This window comes from Neopelma chrysocephalum, unplaced genomic scaffold, assembly GCF_003984885.1.
Source record: "Neopelma chrysocephalum unplaced genomic scaffold, ASM398488v2 Primary Assembly neopelma1_24, whole genome shotgun sequence".
In the NCBI taxonomy this organism is placed as follows: domain Eukaryota; kingdom Metazoa; phylum Chordata; class Aves; order Passeriformes; family Pipridae; genus Neopelma; species Neopelma chrysocephalum.
In genome coordinates this window covers 3,271,804-3,284,390 of record NW_020897693.1, presented here as the reverse complement: position 1 = coordinate 3,284,390, position 12,587 = coordinate 3,271,804, and the positions used below count along the sequence as shown (strand labels likewise).

The 12,587-nt window shown below is 38.4% G+C and overlaps 1 protein-coding gene across 5 annotated transcripts in view; it reads right to left on the bottom strand.

The window, feature by feature from the left end:
• The window catches only part of SBF2 (SET binding factor 2), a 256,955-nt gene that overhangs the window by 148,234 nt on the left and 96,134 nt on the right, over window positions 1-12,587 (bottom strand). For all 5 annotated transcript variants that reach the window (XM_027700345.1, XM_027700310.1, XM_027700327.1 and 2 more), the window contains exon 3: window positions 1,266-1,403. In XM_027700345.1, the coding sequence (XP_027556146.1) occupies window positions 1,266-1,403 (138 nt within the window). The remainder of the gene's footprint in view (window positions 1-1,265; window positions 1,404-12,587) is intronic.

The following is a 12,587-nucleotide window of genomic DNA, read 5'->3' as shown; positions in this document are numbered from 1 at the left end:
CGAGTGGAGGAAGAGTCGACCATTGTAAATTTTTATCAGCTGGGAAAGAATTACTATAGAATATTTCACTCTCTACTTATAAAATAAAGGAAATTAGACATTCGAATTCTAGACATTAGAATTTTTAATAGGAATGTGTCAGTTGATCTACACTAAAATTTAAGACTAAAATACGTCTAATTTTTGGGTACATTTCTGCTTTTAACTCCTTCTAATAATCTACAAAAAATATCCACCTAAACTGTAGTGCTAATGAAATAAGAACAACTATTATTCTCTGGCTTCCAATTGTGCCTAGAAAAAGCACAACATTATTATTACTGCACCACGTCTTTCAATTATTCTACAAATAAAATTTCAACTCCAGTATTAAATGAAAGAGTACTCTTGTTTTATTAAAACCCACTTTCTTAAAATAATCAATAATGTTACAGTTCTCCACTAAAAGAACAAAAAAATACTTTACTTAGCTGTCTATTTAATCTTAACTAATTCTATTATGCTTAGTGCCAAAGTCTTACTTATTTTTTAATTTTTATGTAGGAAAGAAAATATTTCAAAACATAACAATGAGAGTCTGCAATTACAGATTGGGTTAGGTTTTCCCTAGGTTATAGATTCTAAAGATTCCAAGTATTAAGTCACAGCAGAGATTCTGTGGAGGACTTTACATTAAATGGGAAACAAAATGTCTATTTTTGAAAGAACAAGGTTGCCAAAAGAAAAATTAAATACATGCTTAAAAACAAATACTGCCAAGTGGCTGACACCTAAAATCTGACCTAACTAACAACTGAATAATTACTCTATCAGTTTTAAAATCTTGCCATTTACCCCCACACAAACCTTGCCAATAAATGCATTTACAGAAATATGTATATCCATGGAGCAGGCCAGCAGAGGGAGCATAAGTTAATAAACTTTTTGCTAGAACAAGGCTTAGAATCATCCATGCTATGTGAAACACGAAGGGAAATAAAAGTAACACCATATTGCCTGCCTCACTAAAAAAAACAACAAAAAACCAAAAGCAAAACAAACAAAAGAAAAACCACCACAAGAAATTCTGTGAGATGTTTTTGGTTGCTTTTTTTATTGCAAAACAGATAAAACCCGCAAACCCACAAAGAAGTACAACGAGCTCACCTTTGTGCAAATACATGGATTTCTGTATGAGAGGAACAGCATAATATTTTCCAGAGTTGCCCTCTATTGTTTCTAGACACCTTTTTCTGCATTTTTGTTACTTGTTGTAAAGTTTTTACCTGGAGGTTAATCTCTGCTTCATAGAAAGTTAAGCAGGAACAGTAGTGCCTCTCTGAGTCTATGTCAGTCAGAACCACCACAAAGAACGTTGGCTGTTTCCTCTCTTTCGAAAGCTGCCATCCTCCAGGCTGGCAAAACTAAGGAAACAAGAAAAGAGACATAGAGTTAAGCAGTAACACCAATTGTTTTATGAAATATGGAAAATATTTTTAAACAATGTAACAGATCATTATCAAGAAGCTCATTTCATTTGAAGTGAAAATATGCAAGGCTGCAAAATTTGAAGAAAATGAGGAAAATCCAGCAGGTCTTGGAGTTGGCCAGATATAAATCCACTTCTATAAACATCAAGGGAGACATAATTAACTCCACAAAGTGAAGATGAGTTCCTTTGAATTCAGTATTCAGGATCATCTTTGCAGTGTTTAACAGGCAACAACAGGAAAAGATCGATACATTATGCAGCTTTTGCTTGGATAACAGGTTTCAATTTGAAGTTGCAATTCTTGTGACTTGGAATGTGTCTACATTTCTCATTTCTCTCCTTACTTCTTCGTTAATTTACCTAATCAAACATAAGATATTGCACTTGCACCTACTTGCAAAATTATTCAATACTTGCTCTTACAAAAGACTACTCATAGAGCAATATTTTTCATCTATTTATTGATTACCTCTATAAACTTCATTGTGAACATTTGAAATTTTATAAGAAGTCATACTACAGCAGGGATACAAGTTTTGCCACCACTGTGAAAAATACATTTAAGTTCTTGACTTCATAACTCTCAGGGACAAAGAAAATCACTTGCTGCAGCTCTCCAGATACTTCATATGCACGTTTCCAAGCCCTTGTCCCAGTGAGCAGACTAAATCTGTTCAGAACTTAAAACACATGTCAAATAAGCCTAAGTCCTTTCAGTACTTGTTCCTTCAGGCTGACCAGGGCCATGGCAGTAGAAGCCACCAGCACCAAGGCAGCAATTCTGATCTTGAAAGAGAAGTGCACAAGCAGCATGAACAAAAGGAGAAATACAGTTCAACAGCAACGTAGAAAGTGTATGTTTTTTCTTCTTGTTTTTAGATGACTAGAGTACAACACCACTTAATAACTTGTCCTCTATAATGGAAGAATGTGCTGAAGTTCAGAAATCAGCCTGTTGAACATTCTTGAGATGCCCTTTATGGAATACTGTATTCTCCCTTTCTTTTACTGAAGGCTAAATTCACATACACTAAGAATTCACTAGCACATTTTTAATAGCAAAATTATAAACCTAGAATTTACATGAAGCAAAAGTAATAGCCCCTGGACATATTAGGAATAAAAAAATAAATAAAATAAATAAATAAATAAAAAACCCAAACAAACAAACAACCAAAAAACAAACAACCAAAAAAACCCCACCACACAAAAAATTTCTAAGATTGTCAAACAATGCAGATACCAAAGGAACAAAAGAGCTAGGTCAAAATCTCATGTTTCCAGAAATTGCTTCATTTCCCTAGACAGATGTTGAAAACTGAAAGAGCACAAAGAGTAAGTTGCAAACAAACATCTACTACAGATTCATCTTTAGAGCCTCTACAATAAAACCTGGGTAGTCTTAGGTGAACAGCAGTTAAATCTCTGCCTCTGATATACAGTTTCTTTTATGATCATGGGAAAATCTTCAAAATCAAAGTTTTCTCATGTTACATTCTTCAAATTCTAGATAGTCAGCTTAACACTTCTGAGTCTGTATCCTTATGAGTGCTAAGCACTCCCTTCTGCATCTGAAAATAACTGCTCTGAACATCAAAAAGTACTCTGAGAAAAGAAATCCTAGTCATTCCAAGCTAAGCATCCAGCATTAGTCCATGATTTTGATAATACTGGCCTAATCTCCCTTTGTTTTTCATCTCATGTCAGTTAAAAATAAGAAGATACTGCTATTAATCTTGCAGGACTGCTATAAAGATAATGTAATATGGTCAACATATACAGATACTATAACAAAAACATCACTAGAAACTTTGACAATAAAATCATTAGAGTTCTGTCTGTATTTCAGAGTTTAGAGGGGGTCTGTGTAGTAAATGAAGCCTGGAATCCACAGTTCAATAAGATAACCCCCAAAACTCTGAATTTGTTCAACAAGTATGAGCCAAAATGCAAAGAATGCAGTAAGATTTTGTTAATAAATAAAACCTATGACATTAGAACCAAATCATCCATACAAGGTAGGTCAAATTAAGGCTATTCAAGCAGTCCCAGCTTGAGCTTCTTAAGGAGTTTACAATCTTAACACTCTTTCAAATCTGCCAAGTCTACCAGCTCTGACATGAGCTCCCTGCTGCTGCCACTGCCCTTCAGCTTTACAGGTGATGTCCCATCTCGTTCCTGTAAATGGCAATCTATCAGATTTTGGAGTGGTTAGAATTCCTCGACAAAGGGTCATTCTGCACGCATCAAACACTCTCAGAAGAGCTCGTATATCCAAATAATCCACAGGCTATTCTGCACCCAAATGGCAAACGAGGGAGCTGGATTATGCAGAGCTGGTTTCCACACGATACACTCACAGTCCACCGATTTTGAACTTGGAGGTATTGGTAAGTTAATTTTGAATATAATTTTTGTATTTATTTTGAAATAAGATAAATTTTAAAATAATTATTTTTATTTTAATAATGCATTATTAGCAGGTTTCTGCATAAAATTTAGACCAACATCTGCCTGGTAACACTGGGAAATGCAAAGGGAAACCAAACAGCTAAACTTTTAACTATCAGAAGAGACTGTGGACCTGGGCAGGCTGATGACAACAGCAATCTCTCAATCTTTATGCGTGTCTAAAACCTACTCATGTCTCAGTGAGAATCCTTCCCAATTTCCAAGTGCTCTTGTGTATAACATATGCTTTATAGTTTTAAGTATTTTACTACAAAACAACAATTAACGATTGTTGAAAAAAACCAGCTGAAGTAGAGTACATTCAATGGCTACACAGAGAATCTGTGTTTTCAAATAAACTGGAAGGAATTTATAAATACAGAGATTGAGGATAAAGACAACATGCTCCTCCAAGAGATTAAACAATGAGTGATTCTCAGTTTCCTTAAAATAAGGTAATAAATACTAGTGCAATATCTGAAATGCAAACAGCATTGAGAAGTATTTTCCAAATTAGTATAAATACAAGCTACTATCCAGTATGATTACCAGCACGCTCTGGCTACTAAGAACAGAAAAATGTTTCCTTACCAAACCAGATGCTATACCAAAACACACAAAATCACCACTGTGAATGTAATTCAAAGGTCATGTGCTTCTTCAGTAAACAAGAAAAAACCCAGAAGAACGAACGTGTTCCCATATTGTTTCACTTATTTGCCAGAATTCTTGGAACCAGACTGTAACTTCTAACAAAGACCATGAAAATTAGGATCAATCAGATTCTCCAACTCACTATTCATAGGAATAAGGTTCTAATGGTGGTGAGTGCTTCAGACCAACTCCACATTACAACTGATTACCTTGTGAAATCTGCTGCAGATATCCAGAAATTGCACTGAAAAATATGCAACAGATATTTTACTCAAGGTGCTGAAATTACATTTTACGTATTTTTTGAAACTGCAGGGGACCACTAAAGCAAAGAACTTTCTCTTAATTATTCCCACAAATGCTTTCAGACTAAACAAGAGACCAGACAGATTTAAAAATGAAGCAGTGTTTTGTAACAGTGTAGTTGGGTTTGTTACCTTTAAAAAATTTGTATGTCATCACCACAAGCCTCTCTAAAGTCTAGACATGATTAATTGTTTAAAAGTGACATTTCTTTCTTCCAATTTTTATGAGCTAAAAACATCATCTTTGCTTGATTCATAGGTTTGTTCTTTCTCTCCAACCTAGAGTCATAGCTGTATTCCTACTGCTTGCCTTGTCCTTCTCTATTAAAAGAAAAAATTTGCATAAAGCAGCATAACCCTTAGTTATACCGTATACAGATTTGGTGTCTAGAATTACAGAATCCAGAAAATTCTGAATTGAAAGGGACAGGTCATGGACTAGATCATCCTGAGTGCCATCACACAGAGTGTGCTGGACAACCAGGGGATCAGGCCCAGTCAGCACGGGTTTAGGAAAGGCAGGGCCTGTTTGACCAACCTGATCTCCATCTATGACAAGATGACACCTTTAGTGGATGAGGGAAAGATGTGGCTGTTGTCTACCTAAACTTCAGTAAAGCCATTGACACCATTTCCCCCAGCCTTCTCCTGCAGAAGCTGGATGCTCATGGCTTGGACAGGGGCACCCTTCACTGGGTTAAAAACTGTTTCGATGGCCAGGCCCAGAGAGTGGTGGTGGATGGAGTTACACCCGGCTGGTGACCAGGCACAAGTGGTGTTCCCCGGGGCTGTATCGGGGACAGTTCTGTTTAACACCCTGATCAATGATCAGGATGAGGGGATTGGGTGCACCCTCAGTAAGTTTGCAGGTGGGTGGGAGTGTTGATCTGCTGGAGGGTAAGAACGCTCTGCTTGAGGGTAGGAGGGCTCTGCAGAGCGACCTGGCCAGGCTGGATCGATGGGCTGAGGACAAACTACATGAGAGCCAACAAAGCCAAGTGCCAGGTGCTGCACTTGGATCACAACAACCCCCTGCAGTGCTACAGGCTGGAGGAGGAGAGGCTTGAGAGTTGTTCGGCAGAAAGGGACATGGAGGTGCTGGTTGACAGTGGCTGAACATGATCCAGCAGTGTGCCCAGGTGGCCAAGAAGGCCAGGGGCATCCTGGCTTGGATCAGGAACAGTGTGGCCAGCAGGACCAAGGAAGTGAAGTCCCTCTGTACTCAGCACTGGTGAGGTCACACCTCGAGTGCTGTGTCCAGTTCTGGGTCCCTCACTTCAAAACCGACATGGAGATAGCAGAGAAGGGCTTGTCCAGAGAAGGGCTTGAACACCCACAAGCCTGAGGCCATGACCATTCCCCTGGGGCACCCAGTCTGTTGAAAAATTGAAGAAAATGTCAAAACAGTCACAATTTCTATTAAAGCACTGGAGGAATTGGGATGTAGGTAGAAGGCTTACTGGATACTGTGAATGTGAAGATTAAGTACTATTATTATAATGAATAGTAATTATATAGTATTCAAGTCTCATTAAAGAAAAATTTTAGTTCTTTCTTATCCCTATCATGGCAGAACTATAATACATTCTGATCTGTTGATCAGAAATTACTCAGTTGCTGAATTGTACGTTAGGTATTTATGTTCTCCTGGGCTTGTACCCTGAGCACAACCAAATCCACAACAAAAACTTGAACCAATATTCTAGTTCGGTCTGTGTAGCTACAGACTGCTCTCTCTGCACTTTACATTGTTTTCTGTGTCAACGATCCGGTCAGTTTTCCATCAGAAATTCACTATCTTCGATGGCACTACCAACGTAGAAACGGGAAAGAGCTTGTTCAGAAAGTTTAAGACATGATACATTCTTAGCAAGTCATCCATTGAAAGCATTTTGTGAAGAGTTCACACAGAACAGTAGACAAGGTCTGTGACACAGCATTACAGAATCCTGCACTAATATAGTTATATTTAAAATATATTCTCACACTAATTTTTTTCTTCAAAATACATTTGTGCATTTCTTTCTTGTAATATAAAAGCCAAAGCTATCTAGATGCACATAAAATAGAAAACATGAACTCCATTCACAAGACTTGAATTAGAAGATCCCAAAATGATCTTAGAATTTAAAACATCTGACAGAGTTATCTACCTTCATTTCTAATTTTACTTTTTCACCAAACATCTGATGCTCCCTTGAACCATCCTGGGTGCAAAGACTAATTTTATTAAGCCTGCTTCTGTAGGCTTTCTTTTACTTTAACCATGTTTTGTTTCTAACATGTATCATCATCATCTTTTCTACAAGCCTCCCTACAAATAAAGGGCCATGTTCTGGACATTATGTGAAGGAAGTTTGTTCCATCTGGACTTGCATGACCTAGCACCAGCTGCTGAGTATTTCACCATTTCTCCATTCACTTATGTATGGAATTTTGGCACAGGGAATTTTCTTTTTCAGATGCATACCTCTATTTAAAACAAAACAAAACAATTACAATGCTCACTGGCATAATAAAAAAACAATGTTATGAAGCTGTAAATATGAAGAAACGCTTGGAGCTTTTGGATATCTCTGAATGTAAACAGAACACAAAATATACACCGATCTTTGTAACAGCTTCCTGCCTTTCAACATCTTGTAGCTAAGAAACCTCGTATTTATCCTCAGACTTGTCTAAAATAAAACCAGTGCACTTAAAGTATACTCCAGATTATTTCCAGGTAAAAGCCCATTTCAAGTGTTGTAGAATATTCTGATGATCAACTGCAAACAATTAAACCCACTCATAAAGAAAAAAATAGCTTTTAATCTTAAAAAAATAGAAAAGAAAGGCCTTTTTTTCTACCTTGGAATCAATTGAAATGCAGAGTTCTCTGAGATGAACCTTTACACACTCATCTTGTGGCACTTGCGAACCTGCCTGCACTCCTGAACCGTGAACCTGCTGCCAGGATCTCCCACAAAGGTGCCTGGCAAACCAGCTGCCCACCTCTCCCACCCAGTCCAGAGGCTACTGGGGTGCTGAAGCCAGAAAAGAGGTTAAGAAGCCAACATTAACATATTTCATTAATTTCACACTTTCTAACCTATGACACTGGAGACAGGGGAAAGCCAAAATGAGTGTGAATAGGCAGTGTTCATGTGAAAAAATCAAAGGACTGCTTTTCTCCCCTTGGCAAACTGAAAAAACACACTTAGATGCCTGCATGGGCTGGTGTTATTGGATACTACCTGTCCTTAGCCTCTCACCCTGAAATTATTTGCAGTACTTCGGGGAAATCACATGAGAAGCACAGGAGGGTTGTTTGTGACTACAGGTGACATTACTGTCCAAGAATATCAGAGGTGAATTATCTTTCCCCTCCTTGCCTGGGACAGACTCTCCCCAGGCACTGTGGACATTTCCACCTCAGCAGTCAGCTCCTCATTCAAACATTTAAAACCATGTGAAAACAGACACTAAGAAACACTTCCCCGCAGAGAAAAGATCCTCGACCGCATTCTTGAGCTTCCTAAGGCTGAAAGTTGCTGAAAGATCTCTCAGTGGCACTAATCCTGCACAAGTGACAGACGAGGTATTCTCTAACTGGAGCTACAGATTAAAGTGATCCTCAATAACCAGATGCTCAAGCTTGTCACAGACACTCTGCAGCAAAGTTCGACAAACCAAGAAAAGTTAAAATATTTGGGAACATCTCAACTAAAACCAGTTAATTCATCCTCCAGTCACAGAGCCAGAGAAGTCTTTTACTGAAGCACTTGGTTAACCTCCCCCACATACTAGTAAATATATAACATTTGCACATGCACATGAAAATAAAAATCAGTTTTGAGTGCATTGCTTTGTCTTTTTAAAACCTCATAACACTATATCATTTTAAACACCTTTCCACAATGAATTGCTATGATGAAAACCCAAACTTGTAAAAAGCATTTGTACAACAACTGCGTTCCTAGTTTATCTTCTGACAAAAATAGTTGCACTGGCTTTTAGGAAGTAAACTACATCCACTGGGAAAACAGTTTCTTCTTGTGTTTTCAGAACACTTAGTATTGCCATCCCAGTGGCTTATTTAAAACAACAACAACAAAATCTGTCAAATCATCCTCTGACCATTTCTGAACAAAACCAAGCTAGACTACAGATATGGTGATTTATGAGTAAGTACTGCATGCTAATGCCGTTATTTTAGAAATAGCACAGGATTAATGATTACATTAAATGGGGTTTTATTCAGGAAATGAACTTCCTACACCTCTATTCTAATCAATTTATTTAGACTATAAACTTAGTGGGCTCGTGCAAATAATTAAGTTTGGACTTTTTAATCTATTTAAACCATGGCCCCTCTTCTTGATTTCAGCCAAGTGCTATGAAGAAAATCTTATGGAAATTTAAAAATGCTGACATCTTTGGACTCTGAATATTTTTTTACCATATCCACCCCCAACAAAAGCCAACACCATGCTCTGGGCTACCTCAGGCAAAGAAAACACTGTGGACAGTAACCAGGAATTCTCAGATGTACATCAGTATGTCATACCAAGTATCAGTATGTTAGGTGTCTGAAGCACATATTTTATGCCAGAGAATTTAATATATATTTTCTAAAACATACACTTTAAACTTCATCAAAGATGTAAGAAGTCAAAAATTTAAACTCAGGTCTTGCAACTGAAATTCAGGAACACAGAGCTCCATCTTCAAAATTTCTTTTATGAAGCAATATTTACCAGTCAGCAATAATTGCTGCCAACAACACCGTTGTCAAAAAAATAATGAGAAGTCTGGAAACTAAGTATTCAACTATGTATGAAAGCACAAAACACAATTTCAATGCAGCAATAAATTAAAGTGAGACATGACTAGCAAATTATACTTCAGTCTGACGAATACAGGTCTATAGTGAATGCACTGTGTTTGATTATGAGACAAAAAAGACAGTATGGCTGGAAAATTTCTGATATTTAGAATATTCCTGAGGCAACACTGAAGGACTATGAAAGAATACCACTATCAAAGAAACTGATTCTCTTTATTAAATACTTGTGTTTCAATTTGCAGCACTAAATAGATAAAGAGGCATCTTTGTCCCTCAACCTTTTCAACAACCACTGTTCAGGAGTGGTTTCCAAAATGCATTGCAACACTGAGACAATGGTTAATTTGTTTTGGGGGATTTTGCTTGTTTTTTTATTTTGGGGTTTGGGATTTGTCCTATTTTTAATGACCACTGTCTATACCCTTGGAAAGATTGGTAAGTCATCTGAGCTATAGGAGCCTAGAAAAAAAGTTTCCATTTAGAAACATAAATGAGCATTTTATACACAATTATCAGTCAAGCATGAAATATTAACCTTGCCTAATGCACTCTTTTTCCTCTTCTTGTCTCTCTCCTTCCTTCTTTCTTTTGCTCTTTTGGCAGTAGTAGCACTGTGTTGCAACAGCAGCCATAAATTTTTTCAGTTTGTAGTGACTTCCCAACTCATTTACTAGATAACACTATAAACTAGCTTTCAAAATACATACAGCATGTACAAGTACCATTATTGCATTGGTTGAAGGTCCAAAAAAAAAAGGACAGCAGGGTAATTAACATACATCACTCAACCATTACAACTGCCAAACAGTAAGCTACTCAGACAAACATAAATTTTGATTTATGTTAATGATTAATACTGCTCCAGAGAACTGGTCAATGTTATATAAAATACTACTGTAATACACAAAGTCCTCCTTATCTTATTTTTGTAGCTTACACCTCTACAATCAGATATTGAACCACACCATTAATACGATGATGTTACAACTTGAAGATTCCTTCTGTTGCTCTCTAGTAATTGTAAAAAGAGCTCAGGCAGCCTTGTGTTAGGATTTTTGTATTCATCATCTTACAACTCCTCAGAATATATCTGCCAGAGACAAGTTTGAAGTCTCAACACTTAGAAAAAAGCACATGGGTGCTGGGGGTAGTGTGTGTAAGTATGTGGCAATGCAGTGTGCACTGAAAAGAACATTGATCTGACCTGACAGAGGCCCAGCAACTAAAAGGCCTGTGACTGCTGCAGCAAAATAGACTTAAGAGCTTCAAAAGAGATGCCAACAGCCTCAAGATGACAAAATACAGAACAGGAAGTCTTGAAATAGGCAAATTAATTTGATGTCAGAATTCGCTCTTAAAATAGAGAGCAGAAATTGTACTGGAACATAAACTTATAGAACAAACCACAAAAAGGATAATATATACCTAAAACTCCCTGAATAAAATGCACTTGGTCCAAAGTGATAATCGATTTCTTTTTGAAATATACTCCTTCACAACACAACTCTCAAGCTCACTTGAGTTCCAAAAAGTGCCTGGTGCAGTAGAACACGATAGGAACCCAGATCAATACAAGAGGCAGGCTGCAAGCTAGTGAATATAATAGCGTGAAGGGATATATAGATCTGGCTTTCAGGGAGTTTGTTCCAAAGCTCACATGTTTTACATAAAATCTCCATGCTTTTGGGTAGGTCATACTCAACCTGCACAAGATTCAACCAACCTCTGAATCTCACCTTGGCTGAAATCTCCCTTCCATGGACTGAAACAAATGGGTTTCCTGAGAACAGATCTAAGTCTTCTGGTCTAACCATCCTCTAGAAATAATGCCAGGGAAATAGTGGTGCCATCTACCCCTGTGAATTATCAATATCTCTTTTAATTGTTTTGGATGCCACACATCAAGTTAAAATACATAATCTACCTTGCCCTGTCCTACTCCTTTATTTTCAAATCCAAATACTGTCATAATCCAGGGTGCCTCCAAGATCTGGAACACAGGCTACACCCCGAGCACTTTTTTGCCAATTTATTCCAGAGAGAGTATGTCCATCCCAACATCACTGCTTGCATCCAGTTAGAGAAAATCAAGGAAAGGAGAAGGGGATGGTTGATATGGAGAAGGGGCTTTTGGAAGGCCTGGGGAAGTTTAAGTGGGTTGGCAGTCTCCTAGCCCAGCATGAGCCCTCTAGCCATGTAAAAGCTGACTCCCTCAAAGGTAGGGAGGCCCTTCAGAGAGACCTTGACAAATTATAGGACGGGGCAATCACCAAACACATGAAGTTCAACAAGGGAAAGTACCAGATTCTGCACCTGGGATGTTCAAAGGAGGGCCGTGAAGATGGCGAAGGACCTTGAGGGGAAGCCGTGTGAGGAGCGGCTGAGGGCACTTGGTCTGTTCAGCTGGAGGAGACTGAGGGGAGACCTCACTGCAGTTACAACTTCCCCATGAGGGGAAGAGGAGGGGCAGGCACTGATCTCTGCTCTGTGGTGACCAGTGACAGGACCAAGGGAATGGCCTGAAGTTGTGTCAGGGGAGGTTTAGGTTGGATATTAGAAAAAGGTTCTTCACCCAGAGAGTGGCTGGGTACTATAACAGGCTCCTCAGGGAAATGGTCACAGTACCAAGCCTGACAGAGTTCAAGAAGTGTTTGGATGATACTCTCAGGCCCATGGTGTGACTCCTGGGGATGGTCCTGTGCAGGGCCAGGAACTGGACTTGATGATCCTTGTGGGTCCCTTCCAACTCAGCATAATTTGTGATTCTGTGAAGTGGTGGAAGGTCTGAAAGGAGAGCATGTCCAGATCCACATCCTAAAACCTGCCACCTTGTCAAATGTGCAGTGGCAGCAACCACTCCCACCAGCACCACACCTCA